Source organism: Vulpes vulpes, chromosome 2 (genome assembly GCF_048418805.1).
Source record: "Vulpes vulpes isolate BD-2025 chromosome 2, VulVul3, whole genome shotgun sequence".
NCBI classification, from domain to species: domain Eukaryota; kingdom Metazoa; phylum Chordata; class Mammalia; order Carnivora; family Canidae; genus Vulpes; species Vulpes vulpes.
Genome location: NC_132781.1, coordinates 12934368 through 12954030, shown reverse-complemented (window position 1 = coordinate 12954030; position 19663 = coordinate 12934368). Strand labels below are relative to the sequence as shown.

At 47.1% G+C, this 19663-nt stretch overlaps 1 protein-coding gene across 1 annotated transcript in view; it reads right to left on the bottom strand.

Moving 5' to 3' along the window:
* PRKCA (protein kinase C alpha) overlaps nucleotides 1–19663 on the bottom strand; it is a 390531-nt gene that overhangs the window by 15074 nt on the left and 355794 nt on the right. The window contains exons 14-15 of the mRNA XM_025999622.2: nucleotides 9828–9908; nucleotides 584–691 (exon numbers count right to left, since the gene is read on the bottom strand). Coding sequence (XP_025855407.1) covers nucleotides 584–691; nucleotides 9828–9908 — 189 coding nt within the window. The remainder of the gene's footprint in view (nucleotides 1–583; nucleotides 692–9827; nucleotides 9909–19663) is intronic.

Here is a 19663-nt window from a genome sequence, read left to right as displayed (position 1 = left end):
GGCAAATCCATGCAGGTTTGAGCGGGGCTGCTGTTTATCTCCAGGGGTGGGGAGTCGCTGCAGGACAGGAAGGGAGGGGGCCCCTAGGGTGTCGGAAACATTCTCTTTCATGACCTGGGTGAAGTTACGTGGGTGTTATCTGTTCTGTGAGAATTCACTGATCTACACACTGATGATTTGTGCCCATTTCTGCGTGCACACTCCATCTTAAAAAAGGACACTTGAATGAAGAATGACCCAAGGCATGCCAAGTCAGGCAAGGGAAGAGAACGAACGTTTTCCAAGGGCCTGAGATTATTTCTGACAGCTCATAGCACAATTTCAAGGGGTGGAGGAGACACTAAAACACCGTGAGATTAGCTGCCTGGGCCAGAGTTCCAGGAAGTGTGGGGATCAGAACGCATTCTCCAGGCCACCATGCTTCCCACAATGTCCTGCATGTCACCAAGCTGTAGCCCTTGATGGCTGAAAGCAGAGGTGTGCCTTTGAGGGCTCTCCACCACCTTTCTCAGAAGTGTGGGGAAGAGTCTTCCTCTGTTGACCCTCTTGGCCTCGATTATAAAAGAAATCTGGGTCTACTTACTCCTTTGCAGATGGAAACGGCCTCCTTGGACAAGGATTTGGGATAAGAAACGTTATGCTCCATTATGGACTGAAACAGCTCGTCTTCATCTTCACCATCAAAGGGAGGCTATTCCAGGAAAGAGACACACAGGAAAACAGGCAGGGTGATTCATTAGTGTGGTGCCTGATGACCCAATTCAGCACCAAGAACACACACGGGGCTTCTGGGTGCACCATGGGCTGCAGAGTTAGCTCAGTGAAGTTGCTGGTTTATTTGATTATTTTTCATTAGGTCGGTGGTTGTGTGTTTTTCACTTTTTCCCCTTGTCTCTTTAATTATCCTGCCCTGGGAAACCCAAAACAATCTTTAGGCAAAATGTTTTTGAGTAATGCTTTTAGTGATTTGCAAATAAATTATAATTAATCCGTTAATCTTGTAATTATGTGTTAAAAATTTTAATTATAATCAAGTTAGGTTACAGATGGTTCTGTGTGCAGTGATGGGGGCAGGTGGAGAACACTAGTGCCTTTGAATTCTGAGAATGGGGCATCCAGGTCATCAGGACATGGCCTAAAAGGACTTCCCCAGCTCTAGAAATTCACCCCAAGGGCCCTTCTGACCCAAGAGCAAGAGGGAGCTGCTCTGTAGAGAGCCCACACCTGTGCGATGACAGTGATGGGGGCTTAGCTGCCACTAGACACTCCCTTCTCCTCTTCTATTGGGTTTACACTCCCACGGGGCGGGGGGGCATAGTAGCATTCTGGGCATTGTGGGCGGCCATGGCTTTCAAGTTAGGTGGATCTGGATCAGAATCTAGCTTCACCATCTTCTAGCTGGGTGTCCACAGGCAAGCAACCGATCTCTTTAAGACATGGTTTTCCAATTTGTAAAATGGGGTTTCCTGGTGAGTCTACAAAACAGGATAGTCTGTCCTGTACCCAGCAGGTGCCAGATGAAGGATGCCTGGTGGTATTGGTATTTTATTAAAGCGGATGAACTGTCTTAGAAGGGGCTGTTAGGATCCTCAGGAGGAGTGGGTTGAGCTCAGGGACGTCCTTCAAGCTTTCTCTCCATCATGTCTTTAATCCCGAGAGGTCTGGCCAAATTACCTGTCACTCTGGAGGGATAGCGGGGCACAGGATAAGTGGGCTTATGGGAAATTTCTTAATGTTCCTTTTTGGCTTAGCTAACCTTGGGTTTAGCATAAGAAAGGTAGACCAGGAGTCAGCTCTCAAATAGAAAATCCCCGTATGTTTAATCTCATTGCATTTTCCCTCTCACGGAAAAGAGGGGTCTCTGTCACTCTGACTGACAATGGTTAGGGCACCGATAATGCAGAGCCCAGCTTAAATGTAAACTGTATCATGGAGCGAAGACAGCTGTGCAGCAGCCCGCAGACTATCACTTCTTATCAAACATTTCCCTCTGAGTAACAGAGAGCAACGGACCCAGCAGAGTGCTCCCCCTGAAGCACCACTCAAATCATCCCATCTGTTCATCTGACCCTCAATCTCAGTCCTTCCCCACCCCCAGCCCCAAATAGGAGTGTGGGGTCAGCACACGGGAGCCACATCCACTCAAGGGAAAGACGCTAAGTCTATACAGAACCCTACTTTGGGATCAGGTATTGGTGAATGGGGGGTTGGGATGGGTGCCACTGTTGTTGTTGGGTTTTATTTTTATAACTACTATTTTTTGGTCTAGAAACAGAAATAAATTGGCCTCTTTTTCAGCTTTAAGTACCTGGCATAAAGAATGTTTAATTTGGTTGAAGGCATGCAGGTGGGTGAGGAGAACTAAAATTAGCCCATCTGTGGGGCACCTGGGTAGCATAGTTGGTTAAGCATCCAACTCTTGGTTTCGGCTTAGGTGGTATTGTGAGACTGAGCTCCACATCCGACTCTATGCTCAACAGAGTCTGCTTACAGTTCTTTCTCCCTCTCCTTCTGCCCCTTCTGTTCATAGTTTTTTTCTAACATAAATCTAAAAAAAAAAAAATATTACCCTGCCTGTGAATGACTCTGAGCAGAGCAGGGAACAGCCCACAACGATGAGCTTCCCTGGGCAGAAGTAACATGCTGCCTGGGATGCACACAGGCCAGTGGGCTGGGCACAGACACCATACTAGCGAGTGTGGGTGGTCACCCAGGTCAGCGGAGGGTTGTGCTACTTCCACCTATAGAGAGGGCAGGGTGGCCCAAGGATGTGAGTGACGGTCTAGCTGTCCACCCCACTTCTTCTCTGACATCATGCAATCTACTTCTTCTGGACCCCTATGGTATGACACCCACAAAACATCCCATTTCCCCTAATAAGTGATCTACATATGTGGCTGAGTTTTGGCCAAGGAGATCTTTATAACTAAAGCAAACATGGCATGGTTTCTGCTCAGAGCTATGAAACACACATCTCCAGGGGGCTCCATTCATTCTGAATTTCCTATGTGTTCATACTCTACAACTTCATAGCGCTCAGGGTGTGGGCAAGGCACAGGGGCTGCTCCTGGATGACCAATCAACACCTCTCAACGTGGCCCCTTCAGGCCACTGGTCAGGTGAAGCTACATAACAGCACAGCATCATACCAGATACAAAGGGCTCTTGGAGCTTGGGCCTTGCAGTGAGAGGTGCCAGGAGAGTCAACTGGCCTCTCTGGTGATGCTCAAGTACTAGCAGCAGGAATCCTACAGGGGCTGAGTCACAGATAATCTTTTTTTTTTTTTTTTTTTTAAAGATTTAGTTATTTATGATAGACAGAGAGAGAGAGGCAGAAACACAGGAGGTAAAAGCAGGCTCCATGCCGGAAGCCCAACACGGGACTCAATCCCGGGACTCCAGGATCGCGCCCTGGGCCAAAGGCAGGTGTCAAACCACTGAGCCGCCCAGGGATCCCCCTGAGTCACAGATAATCTAAGCCAAAAGTTTAAGAGAAATTTTCTCCAAAGAGAAACTCAGACAAATTGTCCCCAGGAATCTTTTGTCAAGTGAGGCAGCAAGAACCTTTACAAGAACCAAGACAATTAGGTCAGTGCAGATGCCTCCCCTCTCCCTGCCCCAGCTGATGTGGGAGAAGGAATTTTGGGGGGAACTGGCTTATCACACCTGTTGTCTTCTGGCATGGGAACCACCTCGGCTCAGGTGAGCTGTGCCTACTACTGATCTGTTTACCTGAAAGTCCCCTCTGTGTGCCTGCCAAGTGCAGGACAGCTCGCTCCTGACACACCCCAGAGAGTATTCCTTAGAACCAGAAGATATCGGGGAGCCTGGGTGGCTCAGTGGTTGAGTGTCTGCCTTCAGCTCAGGTAGGGATCCTTGGATTGAGTCCCACATCAGGCTCCGGGCAGGGAGCCTGCCTCTCCCTCTGCCTGTGTCTCTGCCTCTCTGTGTCTCTCATGAATAAATAAATAAAATCTTAAAAAGAAAAAAAAAAAAAAGAACCAGAGTATATTAATCCTACAGGATACTCCTGGGTCAAAGTTTGCATTCTTTACCCTCCCTTTCAGGACATCTGCAGTAACATTTACATTATAAAGGTTCTAAGAAGCCTGCAGTATGGAACTATTTAATCCAACGTGAATCATACAGGTTGGGGATGCAAGGATTCTCTGAGGCCCCTTAGGCTCACCTAGTGTGATGAGATTCCTGAGCTAGAACAAAAGCCTTGTGACTACATGTCCTTGGGGGCAGAGCCTTGAGCTTTCAGCCGGTGTTCCACCCCTGTGTGGCCCCAAGGACTGGGGCTTCTCCTAGCCACACGTCCCAAGGAGGACATGTGCCTCTACCCCTGACTTTCTGTTATCACCCACTGTGAGTCTACACAGCCTGAAGAATGGCCAGGATTTGGGAGTGAACAGCAGTAAGGACAGCGGTGGTAGCAGTAACACAGGCTTTTCAGGCTGTTTCTGTGTGCCGGGCACTGCATGGAGAGCTGGTGCAGGCATCACTCCCCTAATCCTCAAAACCACCACAGGACGTACATACTAGTAATCTCATTTTACAGTTGAGCTCACTGAGGTTCTATTATTAAGCACTTTGGCCAGGGTTACAGAGCTGGGAAGAACCAAGATCTGCGTCCAGACATCTGACTGCAGAGCTTGGGCTCTTAGCCATTCTGAGCACTGCCAATCCCTTACACTTGCTCCGGCAGGTGGATGGTGAGGGATGGTCCCCTGGCGCTGCTGCTGGAAAGTGCTCAGCTGCTGGTCCACCCAGCACCTAATGAGGGCTTGACTGGGATATCGGGGGAAGGGTGCGTGTGGGGAGATCATTTTGGTATCCTGCAAACAGTAGTGGGGTTCTGGAAAGAAAGATGGGCAGTCACTACGGCCAGAGATGTTTCAAGTCATCATGTAGTGTGACTGTCTCTGGATTAGAGACCTGGCCTGACTTCCCAGCCCTGATTTTGACTGCTTATCTCTTGCTTTTGCCACACGTCCACTGTGAGACAGCAGAGGTCACCCAGGGACCCACGCTGATGGCACAGCTGTCATCCTGGTCTCGCTGGGGTGGAATGGGAACAGGTGCTCTGGGGTGTCCCTCTCCAATGCTCAAGCGCTCTACCCTGGAGCACTACCACTCAGACCTCATTGCTCAGAAGTAGTCACGCATGCTCCACATGATTACAGGTGAGCTGGGAGGTACAGTCCCATCATGTGCCAGAAGGCAGGAAGACCCAAAACACCTGGTGAACAGCAAGAATGAGCATCATACTCAGAATGAGAAATGCTCCCCGGAGCCCCATATTGCATTAAAATCATGTATTCTTGGGGGAGGGCAAGCCCAGGAAAGTAGCATCCCCAACCTCAATACAGAAACTGCTCTTATTTTTCTGTGAACTCATAGGCTTGTCGTATTATTTTCAAATACTGATGCATAGTTTGGAGTCTCTTGTTTCTCACTGGCTGTTGGCAACACTTTCTCTGTGCTACCGGGACTCCCAGGTCAAGATTAATGCATGGAGCTGATACACCATCCATCAGAGACGGGCTTATTTGTCCGTGGGTACATTCACAATTGCTTCCAGGGCCGCATTCTGATAACTAATGCTACTATAAACACTTGTGTGCATGTCATCTGTTTCTTCTCTGAATTACTTCCTAGGAAAAATTTCCCAGGTGTGGGCTTACGCAGCCGGAGGATGTGAACATTTTTATGCCTCTTGTTAAGTCTCCCCAGGTCACCCCCGGAGCATTCTTATGGGTAATTGCTGATTGGGCCTTAGTGTTGCAGGGAGGTCAAGGGTGAAGTTATAATTATATTCACTTTCCTTCCCAGCCATGTCAGCTACTGAGCCTGGGGACAATAGGAGGTAATGTGCTGCTGAGGAGTGAGTACAGGACCATTTTGGATTGCTTCTCTCCCCTCTTTCCCACAGTCCCAGGATTATTTTTAAATTTCTACAAATCTGGACATAGTGTCTCAAGCTAAGCTATGCATTAAATACAGTCTTAGTATGGTGTAAGAATGTTCCGAACCAGGGGTGCTCTCCGTAGCAATAGGCAATTTGTGAATTTTAAGACATGTAAGGGGTGATGTGAACCACCACATCACTTCTTTCCAAAATGATTTTTTTTCTTTAAACTAAGATTTATTTATTTATTTACAGATTTTATTTATTCATGAGAGACACAGAGAGAGAGAGGGAGAGACACAGGCAGGTTCCTCGCGGGGAGGCCTATGTGGAACTTGATCCCAGAACCCCGGGATCACGACCTGAGCCGAAGGCAGATGCTCAACCACTGAGCCACCCAGGTGCCCCTCCAAAGTGACTCCTAACCTAAATCCCTTGATAGTTCATGGTTGTGGGGCCCCGCCACATTTGTCTGCGGATCACTGGTGACCAGCGTTGGGGTGGGAGGGCACCCAAGGACAACTCAGGATAAAGTGCTGGGATCAAGTACCTATTACTGATTCATCAGGAATGAAGACAAAGCATAAATAACCGTGGCAGAAGGAGACATAAAGAGGAGAGGGCTGGTCCCTTCATGATGAATACCCATGAATGCTTGAAGCCGCAATATGCTCATTACAGTGCTGGGTAAATACTGTTTACGCCCCAAAGTAATCATATTTGTCAAGCAGTCCAGGAACTGAAGAAAGACTCGGGCTGTTTCTACATAACTGCCCCCTTGCCTGCTGACAATAAATACACCAAACGAGAAGAAAATGGCAATAAACGACCTCTTCTGCTCATCTTCAGCACTGTGCGATTAAAGAGGACAAATCTAGACCATAACCCCATCAACAGCTTTATAATTAATCTTACTTTCAATAACAGCATCTACTCCCTTGGCTGGGTCTGGAGGCTGCTGCAGCTTTGGGGGGCTCTGGGGGACAGGCTCAGAGCCTTCATTACCCTTTCTTGGCTGACTCACAGCCCAGAAATACATTGAAATTTGCATTGAGTCACGGGGAAGAAGTGGGTCCCGAAATGAAAACACCGTGTTGGAGACAGGCACAGCTGAGGACTTGGAGGAGCGACGGCTGAGCCTGCCACTGTGCCCGAGTGTGGGCCATCTTTAAGACGTCACATTCAAAGAGTGTCACCATCTTCAACAGATAATGAAGACTGGAAGCGATTGTATCAGGCAGGATGAGTCTGAGAAGCAGGATGGGAAATGAAAACCGTGCCTGAATGTTTACAGAAGCAATGGGTGTGGGGAGGGCACCTGCAGGTCAGGGCCTCAGGGACCACAGGCAACTGAGGCAGGATTTTTAAAATGCAGGGGACTTCTCTGCAGGAGGGCTGCTATCCTGAACTCTCCTGGAGGGAATGAACCTCCTCGAGCTCCGAGACAGATGAGGCTGCGGGTAGGGGTGTGGTGTGTGGTGTGTGGGGGGCCTGGGTTCTGAAGCCCTAGTATCCTACTGCCCAATGAAGAGTCAGCTCATTCCATCTCTTGGAAAGCTCGCTTGGAAACAGATTCTATTTCCACCCAGTTTCTTCTGTTGACATATGCAAATGTGACTCAGTGAAAAGAGGATTTGTTTCTGGACTCCAGAGTCAGGACGTGCAAGTGGGATCGAGAAGGGGAAACTCAGTTTTCTGTGCCTTCATGAATAGCATGGCTCCCAGGGGGCCGATAATTCAGTCAAATTTTATTGTCAAAATTCTAAAGAGGGGAAATTGACTCAAGTGGCAGGCAACACTCTCGTCTCACTGATGACTGTTCTGGATAACCTGCTTTTCTGTGCTTACAAACAGGGGTATTTGGCCTGAGATGAATAATTTATTGGGGTTAAAAACCTAAATTAATAATCACAAACCATTTTACTATGAATCGAGTTTGACATCACTTCTCAATTAATGACCGGACGTAGGCTAGTGCCCCGTATCTTTTAATACCTAAAGAGACTACTTTAGTATCTAAAAGATGTAAGACAATGAAAGAGACATAAGGAGAGCTCACCAATGGTCTACCATCCCAGAGGGAAACCCAATGGTCTGTGATGACTTCCATGCTCACAAGATGTGGGGCTCCCCCCAACCTCTCTGACCTCAGGCCTCTCACTCCCTCTCTAACCTACTCTGCTCTGGCCAGATTGGTGGCTTCCCATCCCTTTCTTAAACATGGCCATATACTGCCACCCCAGGGCCTTTGCACTTGCTCTTTCCATTGCCCGGAATGCTTTTACTCCACATATGCACATGGCATTCTCTCACTTTTTTCTGGTCTTCCGTTTAGCTCTACATGAAGCCCTCTCTGGCCATCCTTGCTACAAATTCAACCCTCCTCCAGCACTACATTTTCTTTCCTGCTTTATTATTTTTCTCTTAGCTTATCGCTATTATATATTTTCTATATTTAACTCACCTGTGGTTTCTCTCTCTCTAGCTTATAGGCCTCATGAAGGTAAGGGTTTCTGTCTATTTTGTTGACAGTGATCACTGTGGACATAGTAAGCCTTCAACAAATATATATTGAATGATAAATGAAGGAGTCAATGGATGTTACATGTCACAAAGGTTGACTTTCTCCCTCTGCCCCCACCCCCAAGAACAAAGATTCAAAGATCTTCTCAGGGGTAGTTTGGCAGCTCAACACGGGCATTTCTTTCCACTTTCTCTAGCTAAAGCTTTTGGCTATGGAGGATCCAACTCCTTGACACCAGTACTCGATTGCTGGGAATGATAAAAAGCTGCCCACAACAGAGTGGTGGTTAGGTAAAGAGACAGACGTCTGGTGCTCACCCAACCTGTTTCCCCTTCCGGAGCTCACAGGTACACTGTACTTCCATTCCCACCCCCCCACACACACAGCTCCCCGGCCCTTTGCATCTCCCTGGGGCCACGTGGCCAGTGGGCTGCAGGAAGGAGTGATCTATGCCATATCTAGGCCTGGCCCTAAGATATCCTGTGAAACTTCCCTTCTGCTCTCTCTTCATTGGCCAGTTGAATAAAGAGGGTTCACTAAAGGAATCTGGGGCCCTAAAAGATTGTAGGGACAACAGATGCAAGAAACTTGCCCCTTAATGACCATGTGGATCAGTACTCCCTGTCCCCCCTTGCCCCTACCCAGGGCTGTGCCATGAATGTAAAATAAACCCATGTGTTGTGTGTTAAACTGCACTGAGGTTTTGGGGTTGCTTGTTAAAGCAGCTAGTGTGATTTGCCCCAGTGCTACAGATACAAAGGCCATGTATTTAAAAAAGGGGGGCAGTTTAGGCATAATTCCTCCAATTATCTGATGCATGCTGCATTCCTAAGAGAAATTTGTCTTTTTATAACTGGAGGTTCAGCCTCGTTGGACTTTTGTGAAAACTGCAGTGAACTGCCAAGGGCGAGATGAGGAGAGATGGGGAGAAGCTATTAAAACACCTCTTCAAGTTTCACTGTCTTCTTCCTTTGATAATCATACCGCTTATACACACGGGTAATCTGGGGTAGCTGGGGTAATCTGTGCAGACAAGCTTGCAGAGAGCCATAACCCAGCCCCAGTTTTGAGACACTGAAAACCTCCAGAGGCCACTGTCGGCCTCAACATGTGGGGGCTCTTGTGTATAATACAAAAGCTACATTGTCGATGCTCCTGGTTGCAGCTCTCAGTTTGGGGTTTTTATGACCAGAGATAACTGCTGTGCCTATTGAATATAATAATATCCTTTTTTTGGGGGGGTGGGGGTGGGAATTACTCCCTCTTTCACCTGGGTCAGGGAAGTAGGACCAGCATCAGCTGCCGGGTCCCACTACCCTAGCCCGAACAGAGCCGAAGCATTCACATTATCCGGCAATAAACAAGTATGAAAACAAAGTGACACATTACCTGTCCGGCTAGCATTTCATATAATAGGACGCCATAGGCCCACCAGTCCACGGATTTTCCATAAGGCTGATAAGCGATTATCTGTGTGAAAACACATACGGCAGTTACATTGAGCGGTAAATCAAAAAGACTGTGTTAGAACAGGTAAGTCAAGCGTGTATGCCTTTCTGCACAGCAGGAGAGGGTCCTGCAAATCACACCCACTGGGAACTACCTCCTCGTGACTCGCTGCCTAAAACCTGCTTGAGAACTGCTCCTCTGAATCCACCTGGAGATGCCACAGCGCTTTCTGAAGCTAGATTTAATTATCCTCCCTAGAAAAAAAATATTGGGACAGTGAGATGGATTTAATTTTCGGAAAAAGCCAGAGGTCATTCAGACTGAAGGTCTGATAAATAAGATAATCAAACTACGTAATAGGATTTTGCTAAAAGTAACAAAGATGATGGTGGTGATAATGCATCTGCTGAAGTTTCAAGACATTCTGAAAGAGACGTAAAATAATCAAATGTCACATTTGAACCTTGTCTGAATTTTGACTCAAACTCAGCCAACTGTAAAAAAAAGAAATCAGGAACACTACAGTGTGGTCTTGATATTAGATAATATTAAGAGATTATCATTAATTTTGTGAGGTGGTAAAATGGTATGGTGACGAGTTTAAAAGCATCCCTTTTCAGTTAGAGGTGAGCGTATTTATGAGTGAAATGCATGAGAGATGAAGTATTTATGGCTGAACTGACATGACATCTTAGATTTGTCTTAAATACTTCAGCAAACTAGGAAGGGATTGGAACAGATGAAATGAATTGGCAAAATGCAGGGAACTGGTGAAGCTGGATGACGGCCCATGGAGACCCGACACCGACTGCTTCCTCTACCTTTGCGGCTCTCGGAAGTACTAGAATAATTCTATGACCTGCCTTTGTGGAAGTGATTGATCCTGATTTGAATTTCTAAGCATGACATGGGTTATTAAAACCCCGGGGTTGTGGTCTAAAACACACAATCCCCGGACCCATGGATCATGCCCCAGGATTCAAGGCCAAGACATCTGAACAGGTGCTCAGCATGACCATTCTACCATTTTGCACACACATGTGACTTTGAAATGGTCTAGGTTATTTTTTTAATGGCCCACGATGTCTAATGAAATGTCCTGGGACATAGACAAACTTTCTGCTTGTCTCTCTCCATTTCTTTAATGTATTACTAAGATTTTTCCTTGCAGGATGAGAAATCCAAGCTCCTGTGGCTTGCCTCAATGTGGGTGACAATAAGGGGGTACCTGTTTAGATCTGGGCAGCTTTATAGCTCATTTTCTTTCTTTTTAAAAGATTTTATTTATTTATTTATTTATTTATTTATTTGGGAGGAGGGGCAGAGGGAGAGAGGAAGAGAAAGAGAGCAGACTCTCTGCTGAGCAGGGAGCCCGATGCAGGGGCTCAATCCGAGGACCCAGAGATCATGACCTGAGCTGAAGGCACATACTTAACCGACTGAGCCACTTAGGCATCCCACAGCTCATTTTCTTGACAAGAGAATGACAAGCAAAAGAAGCTGCAAGGAGGCCTTCATTTCTTTTTAAAACTACATTTGTTCTTTTTTGAAAACTTGGAAAATGCACATATCCACAGAACAAAAAAACCCTACCAAAATGAGCCTCTCTGCGGTTACCTGATGACGTGCGATGAGGCTTGCCATTCTGGTTCCAAGACAGGAAATGACTGGATCAAAGCCTGTCTGGACCAAGTAGAACAACAGAAATTCTCTTTGGGAGAGTAAAGAAGTACACTTGTTAAGCATCCACTATATATCAGAATGTGCTCTAAGCACATTCAGTAGAATCCCGTGGGGCAGAAATAAGCATTCTTCCCATTTTATAGGTGAGAAAGCTAGCTGACAGAGCAAGAAGTTTAAGAGACTGGTCCAGAGCCAATCAGTTCATAAGTAGTGCTCAGGATACTGACATTTTTGTTTTAAAAATACAGTTTATAGCTTTCAAACATGTACACTCACTCACACTGAGATTAATAAAATATTAATCAAAGGGCTTTGAGGATTAAAGAGGTTTAAAATAATCATTTCAGTTGTAGCTGTATTTCAAAAGCACTTGAACAAAATTTGTTCCTGTACCTATATTAAAACCCGTCCTGGCAATCTATTTTCATTTATCAGTGTTTTTGTTACTCTGTTTTTAATGCAGGCGGAGCTGGGCACAGTGCTGCTGTGGGAATTATCAGGCTGGGGCACGGAGGGGGAAGGAGGAGTGTGGTCACGCTGTATTTCCCCGAGTACTCTTTACAGTCATACTCCTCTACCTGGGTGGTAGAAAATGCCACCTGAGTTTGGAAAGCTGTCCAAGGTCAAGGGTAGAGAAACCCTGTCTCTGATAAGAACGATTCACAAATCCTAAAAGCCATGGCCACCTGAAGACTTTTTTTTTTTTCCTGATTCTTTTATCAATTTTGGTCCAACTTGATTTCTATTTTCTATTTGCACAGCACAGCATTAAACTCTCATGCCTCCTGCTGATAACACCCTCTCCTTCCTCCAAGGCTTCCAAAGCAGAATGCCAAGTGCCAATGGCTCCTTTTTCTTGGTGGTAGCATTTGGCAATCCGTAGAGCCGGCCAGCTCAGCTATTGGGCTGAGATGACAAAGTCACGCTGAACACTGCAGTGCTTTCAATTGTAATAACAGGATGGGATTTGGAATTTAGCTGGAGCCTTTCGTCTTGGAGAAGCTCACAATGTATCTCCCCTGGCTTGTGCGCTAGATAGAACAGGAACATCAGAAGATCTAAGTTACAAGGTATATGGCTGCAACCTCACCACTGCAAATTCAGTTTTAGAGGGAAGCATGCTTTCCCCTCAATGATAAGCTGCTGTCAAGAAATACCACCAATATCCACAAATCTCACTATAAAAGGGAAACTGTGTTAGAGAGCCCCATTCGAAGATAAATATTTAGATACACATGACTGACTTAGGATGTTGGTTACGCTGTGCCTTGTGAGCTGTCTACACCTGCGCTGTGCAGTACAGTAGCAGCCACTAGCCACATGTGGCTACTGAGCATGGGAAAAGCAGCCAGTACAAGCTGAGGTGTGCTAGAGGTGGGACATACACATCAGATTCTGAAGACTTAGTACCCAAACCGCAAAATATCTCATTCATATTTTGGATATATTGGGTTAAATAAAATATATTAAGCTTAATTTCACTGGTTTCTTTTTCAACTCTTAAAAGTGTGGTTGTTAGGGGACACCTGACTGACTCAGTCAGTACAGCAGGTGACTCCTGATCCTGAGGTTTTGAGTTTGAGCCCCACGTACAGTGTAGAGATTAAATAAATAAACAAATAAATAAATAATAAACATTTAGGGAAAAAACCTCCCACACATATGCAAAATGTGGCTGCTAAATGCAGTTTGGCCTGCATTTTGTTTCTACTGGATGGTGCTGGTCTATACCCCCTCATGGGCTCCTACAATGCACACTGGTTCCTGGGCTCTTTTTGGCCTAGGGAGCCAACTTTGGGGTGAGAGCCAGGCTCAGAGGTCACAAAATGGATGGTGAGGCTCTCTTGCTTTTGTCCCCACTGGGGACAGGAGCAGGTGTCTCTGGGACTTGTGGGCCAACGGGGGCTTGCAGCCAAGACCAGGGGGACTGCATGGCAATTTGGTTTCCCACAGCAGAGAGCCTCACAAAGGGGAGGCTGACTTGGCAAGGATGCCTCCGTTGGCAGCTCTCCCTGCAGCACATGGGAGGCTGAACTTTAGCTTCAAAGACAGACCCCCAGCAGAGCCACTGTCATTCAGCCTTACTGCTATTTGTCATTATGATCATTATTATTATGCTCACATGAGCCAACTGCTTAGGGGGAGATGTCAGGATGTTTCAAATGGCTATCTGTCTTGTAAAAGTAAGATATGAATGAGCTTTCTCCCAGCCTGCTCACAGCACCAGGGATAAAAGGGGAAGGGGGCAGCTTCTCATCTCCTACCAGGCCAGCGGCCACAGTGGCTGGAAAATTGCTCTGAAGCCACCCACCTTCCCACCCTCTGCCAGGGCTCCATAGTCAAAGGCCTCCCAAAGGGGATAGGGCTTCAGAAGCTTTTTTTGGGGGGGTAATGGTGTACAGTTTCTAGATGCTACTGGCAATAGTAACAATGACTATAAGCAACGTCACCATCACAACACTATGTGCCAGGCTCCTTAGCTCTGTTAGCTCACTTGGCCCTCATGAGACTTTTATGCGGTAGGGGCATCCCATTTCAAAGATGAGGAAATGAGACACAGAGAGGGTAAGTAGCTTGCTTAAGGTCACACAGCAAGTAAGTAGCGGCACTGGGATTTGAACTCTGGTTCTCCGGACAGCTATGGGGCAGGGGGAACTGGCCCCAGCTGAACAGGATCGAAGCTGCCAAGATGACCACTTCACTCACAAACTCTGGCTCTGGACGCTTTGTCATAAAGGACCCACGGGAAGGCAACGTGTGTGCAAGGAGACTCACTCTCCCATTCCTGGCTGTACCTTAACTGGACTCCACTCTTCATTCTCACGTTAGGTTTACTCGCCAACCCCCCAGAACCCACCGTAACAGACGGCCTGACTGCAGAAGGCTCTTCCCAGGCTTCTGTTACACATTCACACTGGCCTTTATGCATAAAACATGCTCGACTCCTTTTACTGTCTCAGGGAAACAAAAATATCTTTTCCTTTGATCAAAAATAAAACTATTTTACTTCAATGAAAAAAATGATGGCCATTTTGAAAAATATCCTAAGTTCCCCAGGATAGAATGTGGGACATATGAGGCCTTCTTTATGTGCCTGGTGGAAAACACGCACGTGTCAAAACAGTACCATTTGGGGGAAAAAAAAAAAAGATAAGGTGGAGTGTCCTCTAGGTGTTCTGTCCTGACAGCTGGGCTGTGAGCTCGAGAACCATCTAGTCCGCTCCCTCCCTCCAGGCCCGACAGACCCTGGCCACACAGCTCCTGGGACTTTGCCGCATCAGGCCGAGGCTGCTTTGCTTGTCTGCCCCACTTCACCCCGGACTCTTCCCCAGCAGGGCTGGGCCACCCTCCTGCGCACCCAGCACTGGAACCCCGGCTGGCAGCTAGCATGGCAAAACCAGCAGGAATGGATCTAACCCAAGCCCAAACTCTGGGCACCACTTATCCCTGAAGTGTGACATCAAAAGGGCCTATAGGATTGCTGGACGGCCAAGGCTGGAGAGAGCCTTACAGATAGATGCTTTATAAAAGTGTCTTCAGGATTCTGGAAAGGCAGCTAAGGTTCAGAGTAGCTAAGTGGCTTGCTCGAAGGTCACTGGGCTGGTTAAGTGTCAAGGTCTCCTGACTGCATCCCCTTCCTGCAGCCCCGGGCTTAGACCAGAGTTTGAGAAGCAGGAAAGCTTTGTGGTGGGTAAGGGTGAGGCACCCCCATCTCTCTGCCAAGAGGTTTCCCAAACACCTTTTGGGTGGTACATCCAAGCCCACGACACCAGTGGCCACCATGTGGCAAGCACATTGTGATGTGAATGTTCTGAACCTGACTTCTGGAGACCAGCACTCACTGCCACATGGGAGCTGTGTGACCTTGAGCAAACTGCTTAGCCTCCCTGAGTTTCCGTTTCCCTAGCTGTGATATTGGAATTCCAGCATCCTCCTGGTCGGAACGTGGCAGGGGATAAAATGGTATTTTGCAAAATAAAATGTGCTTATTGCGGATGAGTTGGATATATGATATGACTCCATGCTGCCTAACATCGGAAGTAAGGACTGGCTCCCAGGCCTGGCTGGCAGGTGGAAATGAATCAAGGCAGTAAAGTATACCTGGCTCACAGGAGGACAAAGGAAACGTCCTGCTATGAGAGATTATATGCACAATATGTATTAAATACCCTGCAACGATTGCTGACACTTAGCAATTCTCATCACCACTGAACTTTCCATTCATTCTTTCAGCAAATATTAGCTTCCTATGTGCTGGACACTGCTAGGCAGGGGGTACATAAATGAATAAAATAGACGTTAAAATCCCCCTCTCAGGCAATTAAATTAATTTTTACCAGAGCAGCAAAACTTCAGGCTTCTCCTTTTTCATTCACATCCCCTCCCCACTTCCCTCCTTCCCTCCCCCCCCCCCCCCCCACTGTTTATGGCTAATTGTACATTTCTTTGGTCTGGGCACTCTGCTAGGCCCAGGGACTGTGACTCTAACTAGGGAGACAGGAAAATGGATAAATAAAACTAAAACGTAAAACTTACAGCAGGGATCTTTGTACACCACATGAGAAATATCTGCAATATTTGAAATCGTTGGACAAAAGTCATGATATAAGTGTAAAGAAAATTGCTACAAGATGAAAATGGAGAGTCTGGAGTCCAAAGTATAATATTTTCTATTCAGACAAAAATTGTGGCTCTATCTAGGATTGGAGAACAGGAAATGATTTCTCTAATGGCAATAAAAGTGCTTTACAATCTACTCATAGTACCCACCTCTTCTACCCTCCTGGTTGTTCACTTTATGAGAACAGAAAGCCAACAGCAGGACCACCTCAGTCCTGCTCCCCCAAAAGGTCAGAAGGCAAATAATTGGTACAGAAGTGGTTTGTAATGATTAATACTGGCTTTACAGACAAAAAGGGAAAAAAGGAAGGAAGGAAGGAAGGAAGGAAGGAAGGAAGGAAGGAAGGAAGGAAGGAAGGAAGGAAAGAGGGAGGGAGAAGCAAAGCCCAGAGCCTGGTAATTACAGACCCCATTCCCAGTTCTATCCCAGACTTTCATGCAGCAGAGAAAGGCCAGAGGCTACACACACACACACACACACACACACACACACACACACACACACAGATATATATATTTAGAGAGAGAGCAAGTAAGCGAGTGTGAGGGTGGGGAGAAAGAGAGAGAGTCTCAAGCAGGCTCCACGTAAGTAGGGCTCAATCTCACGACCCTGAGATCATGACCTGAGCTGAGATCAAGAGTCGGGTGCTTAACGGACTGAGCCACCCAGGTGCCTCTATATGATTTTTAATACATTTTTAAAAAGAGAACTTTCAGGTTCATGGCAAAACTGAGTGGAATGTACGGAGTTCCCATACTCCCTGTCCCCTACGAGTACGATCTCCCCCACTATGGGACATCTCTCACCACAGTGGTAGGTTTGTTACAACTGATAAACTACACTGCTGCCTCCTTATCATCCAGAGCTTATGTTACAGGCTTCACTCTTGGTGGTGTACCTTCCGTGGGTTTTTGAAAATGTACCGTGACACGCATTGACCACTGTGGTATTGTACAGAATTTCACTGCCCCTAACATCCCCTGGTCTGCCCAGTTATCCCTCCTGGTTATCCCTCCCTCTCCACCAACCCATGGCAACCACTAATCTTTTTTATGATCTCCATACATTCTGCTGTTTCCCAGGATGTGCTCTGGGCAGAATCACAGAGCGTTGCTGCCTTTTCTGATTGGCTTCTCTCACTTAGCAATATGCACTTAGAGCTCCTCCAGGTCTTTTCATGGTTTGGCAGCTCATTTCTTTTTAATGTTGAATAGCATTCCATTTTGTGGCTGTGTTACGGTTTATTTGGCCATTCACCTGCTGAAGGACACCTTGGTTGCTTCCAAGTTTGGGCAATTATGAATAAAGCTGCTCTACACATCCATGTGCAGGTTTTTTTAACGGACATAAGTTCTTGATTCATTCGGGCAAACGCTCAGGAGCTTGCTTGGCTGCTGGATCGTATGGTAAAGACTATGTTTAACTTTTGTAAGAAACCGCCACACTGTCTTTGAAAGTGGCTGGGCGCATTCCGAGGGAGCCGCAAATCAAAATCTGAATGAAGTGCCCACCTTTCCAGGCTGCAGAAAGCTGCCCCTGCCCCTGGCATTTCTCTGACTCTGGGATGTGTGCTGTGGAGCAGTGGGACGTGATCTTCCGTGACCCTCGGGGCAGACATGATCACTGAGTCACATGTGGGCAAGTGTTCCCATTTCCAGTCCCTGTGATCCTGCCAAGGAAGCGCCAATCTCCGGCTTGGGCTAATCTCTTTCTAGCTCCTGGGTAACATGGGCCAGTCATGGAAGAAATCAGGGCGGTGACAATAAAATGGGGCTGGGGCAGTGGCCTCCTAATTTGATTTGGCTACCCAACCTCTTTAGCACGACTTTTACCATCCCTTGTTACGCTGAAGAAATCAAACACCTCTTTAGACACTCTCCTCCCACCCTGATGTTTCCAAGAACCTCCTCAACAGCAAGATACACTGGGATACTAACAGGAGCAGAGGTCAAATGTGAATCCAAGCTACCCCTCAGTGCAGTCCTTGGGCTGCATTGTGCAGGGCACCACTTCTGTTTACCACTGGGGAACCCGAGGCACAAGCAAGCACCAGTGCAGTAATGCACAGTGGGAACGCAGCAGAGCCAGGACTCAACTTGGAGCCCACCATGTCAGTGGGAGCTGGCCAAGGACATCTGAGAGACTGCCTCTGACCTTGAGACTTTTCACTCCTCCTTCCTGTTCTGCTTGGTGAGAGAGATGATGATGTTGATTGTGAATATATAAAATATGTCTTGGTTTACAACATAATTTGCCTAGCCTAAATGTAGGACTCTATATGGGTTTAGGACGAGTCCATCTCTAACATTTGGAGCGGGGGGGGGGGGGGGGGGGGCAGGGGGCATTGGAACAGAGACAGGCCCAAATACCAGATGTCTAAATACACATTATAGATCAACCTAGTGAACTGTTAAACGTTCTCTCCTACTACCTCAACCTTCCCATACAAGTCAGCTCATGTGGCCAGAACAGAATTCCACAGACTGAGTGGCTTAAACCATATCCAATCTTGTTCTCATAGGCCCAGAGGCAAGAATGGATCTTAGGAAGAGGCCCACGTAGGTCATGGAAGGAAATTCTCAGGCCCGGGGACTTTGTCGCTCTCACCCTATAAGGTGAGCTAAGGCTGGCAGAGGGCCAGGAGAGAACCCTCTAAAGTTGGGAGCAGGAAACTACAACCTGCAGGCCAAATCCAACCTGTCTCCTATTTGTGTTCGACCTGCTTGTGAGCAAATAAATATAAAATGAAAAAATGTAAAAGAGACTATCAGCCTTTTGGCAAAAACAGTTGCTCGATTTTGTCCTTGGTTAAAATCTAAAATTTAAATTAGCTCAACCCTTAAATATTTACTCTCTAGCCCTTAGCAGAAGGAGTCTGCTGATCCCAGGTCTAAAACACAGGGCAGGGTCCCCTCTTGTCTGGGTCCTCGGCACCTTTGAGATTTGCCCTTTTTGGGGTGCCGTGTTGAGGCGCCATCCACTGACCAACATAGAGTTCCCAAACCAGCTGCCTCTGAAACTGGCCTCAGGGGCCCCTCCCATCCTGTGTGCCCTCCTGTGGGGTGACTAGACCACTCTTCCCACCACTATATAGCATTTCTATCACCTTCCTTAGAATCTGGGCTGGCTCTGGGACTTGCTTTGACCTACAGAATGTGGTAGAAGGGACCCAGTTAAACTCCAGGTGAAGCTGAAGGGGACTTGTGGCTTCCGTGTTTGCCCTCTTGGGAGGCAGCCACTGTGCCAAAAAGCTGCATAAACCACTGAGTGGTGACAGACACCATGGAAAGACAGACCACACAGAGGAGAACCCCTGGGGCCTTGGCCAACAGCCAACCGCCCAAGGCCATCTTGGATGCTGCAGCGCAGCAGAGCCATGGCAGCCAGTGCCAAGCCCTGCCGAGTCCTGCCCCACGGAATCGTAGCATTAACACGGGTGTTGTTTTAACCCATTAAGTGTGGGGGCAGTTTC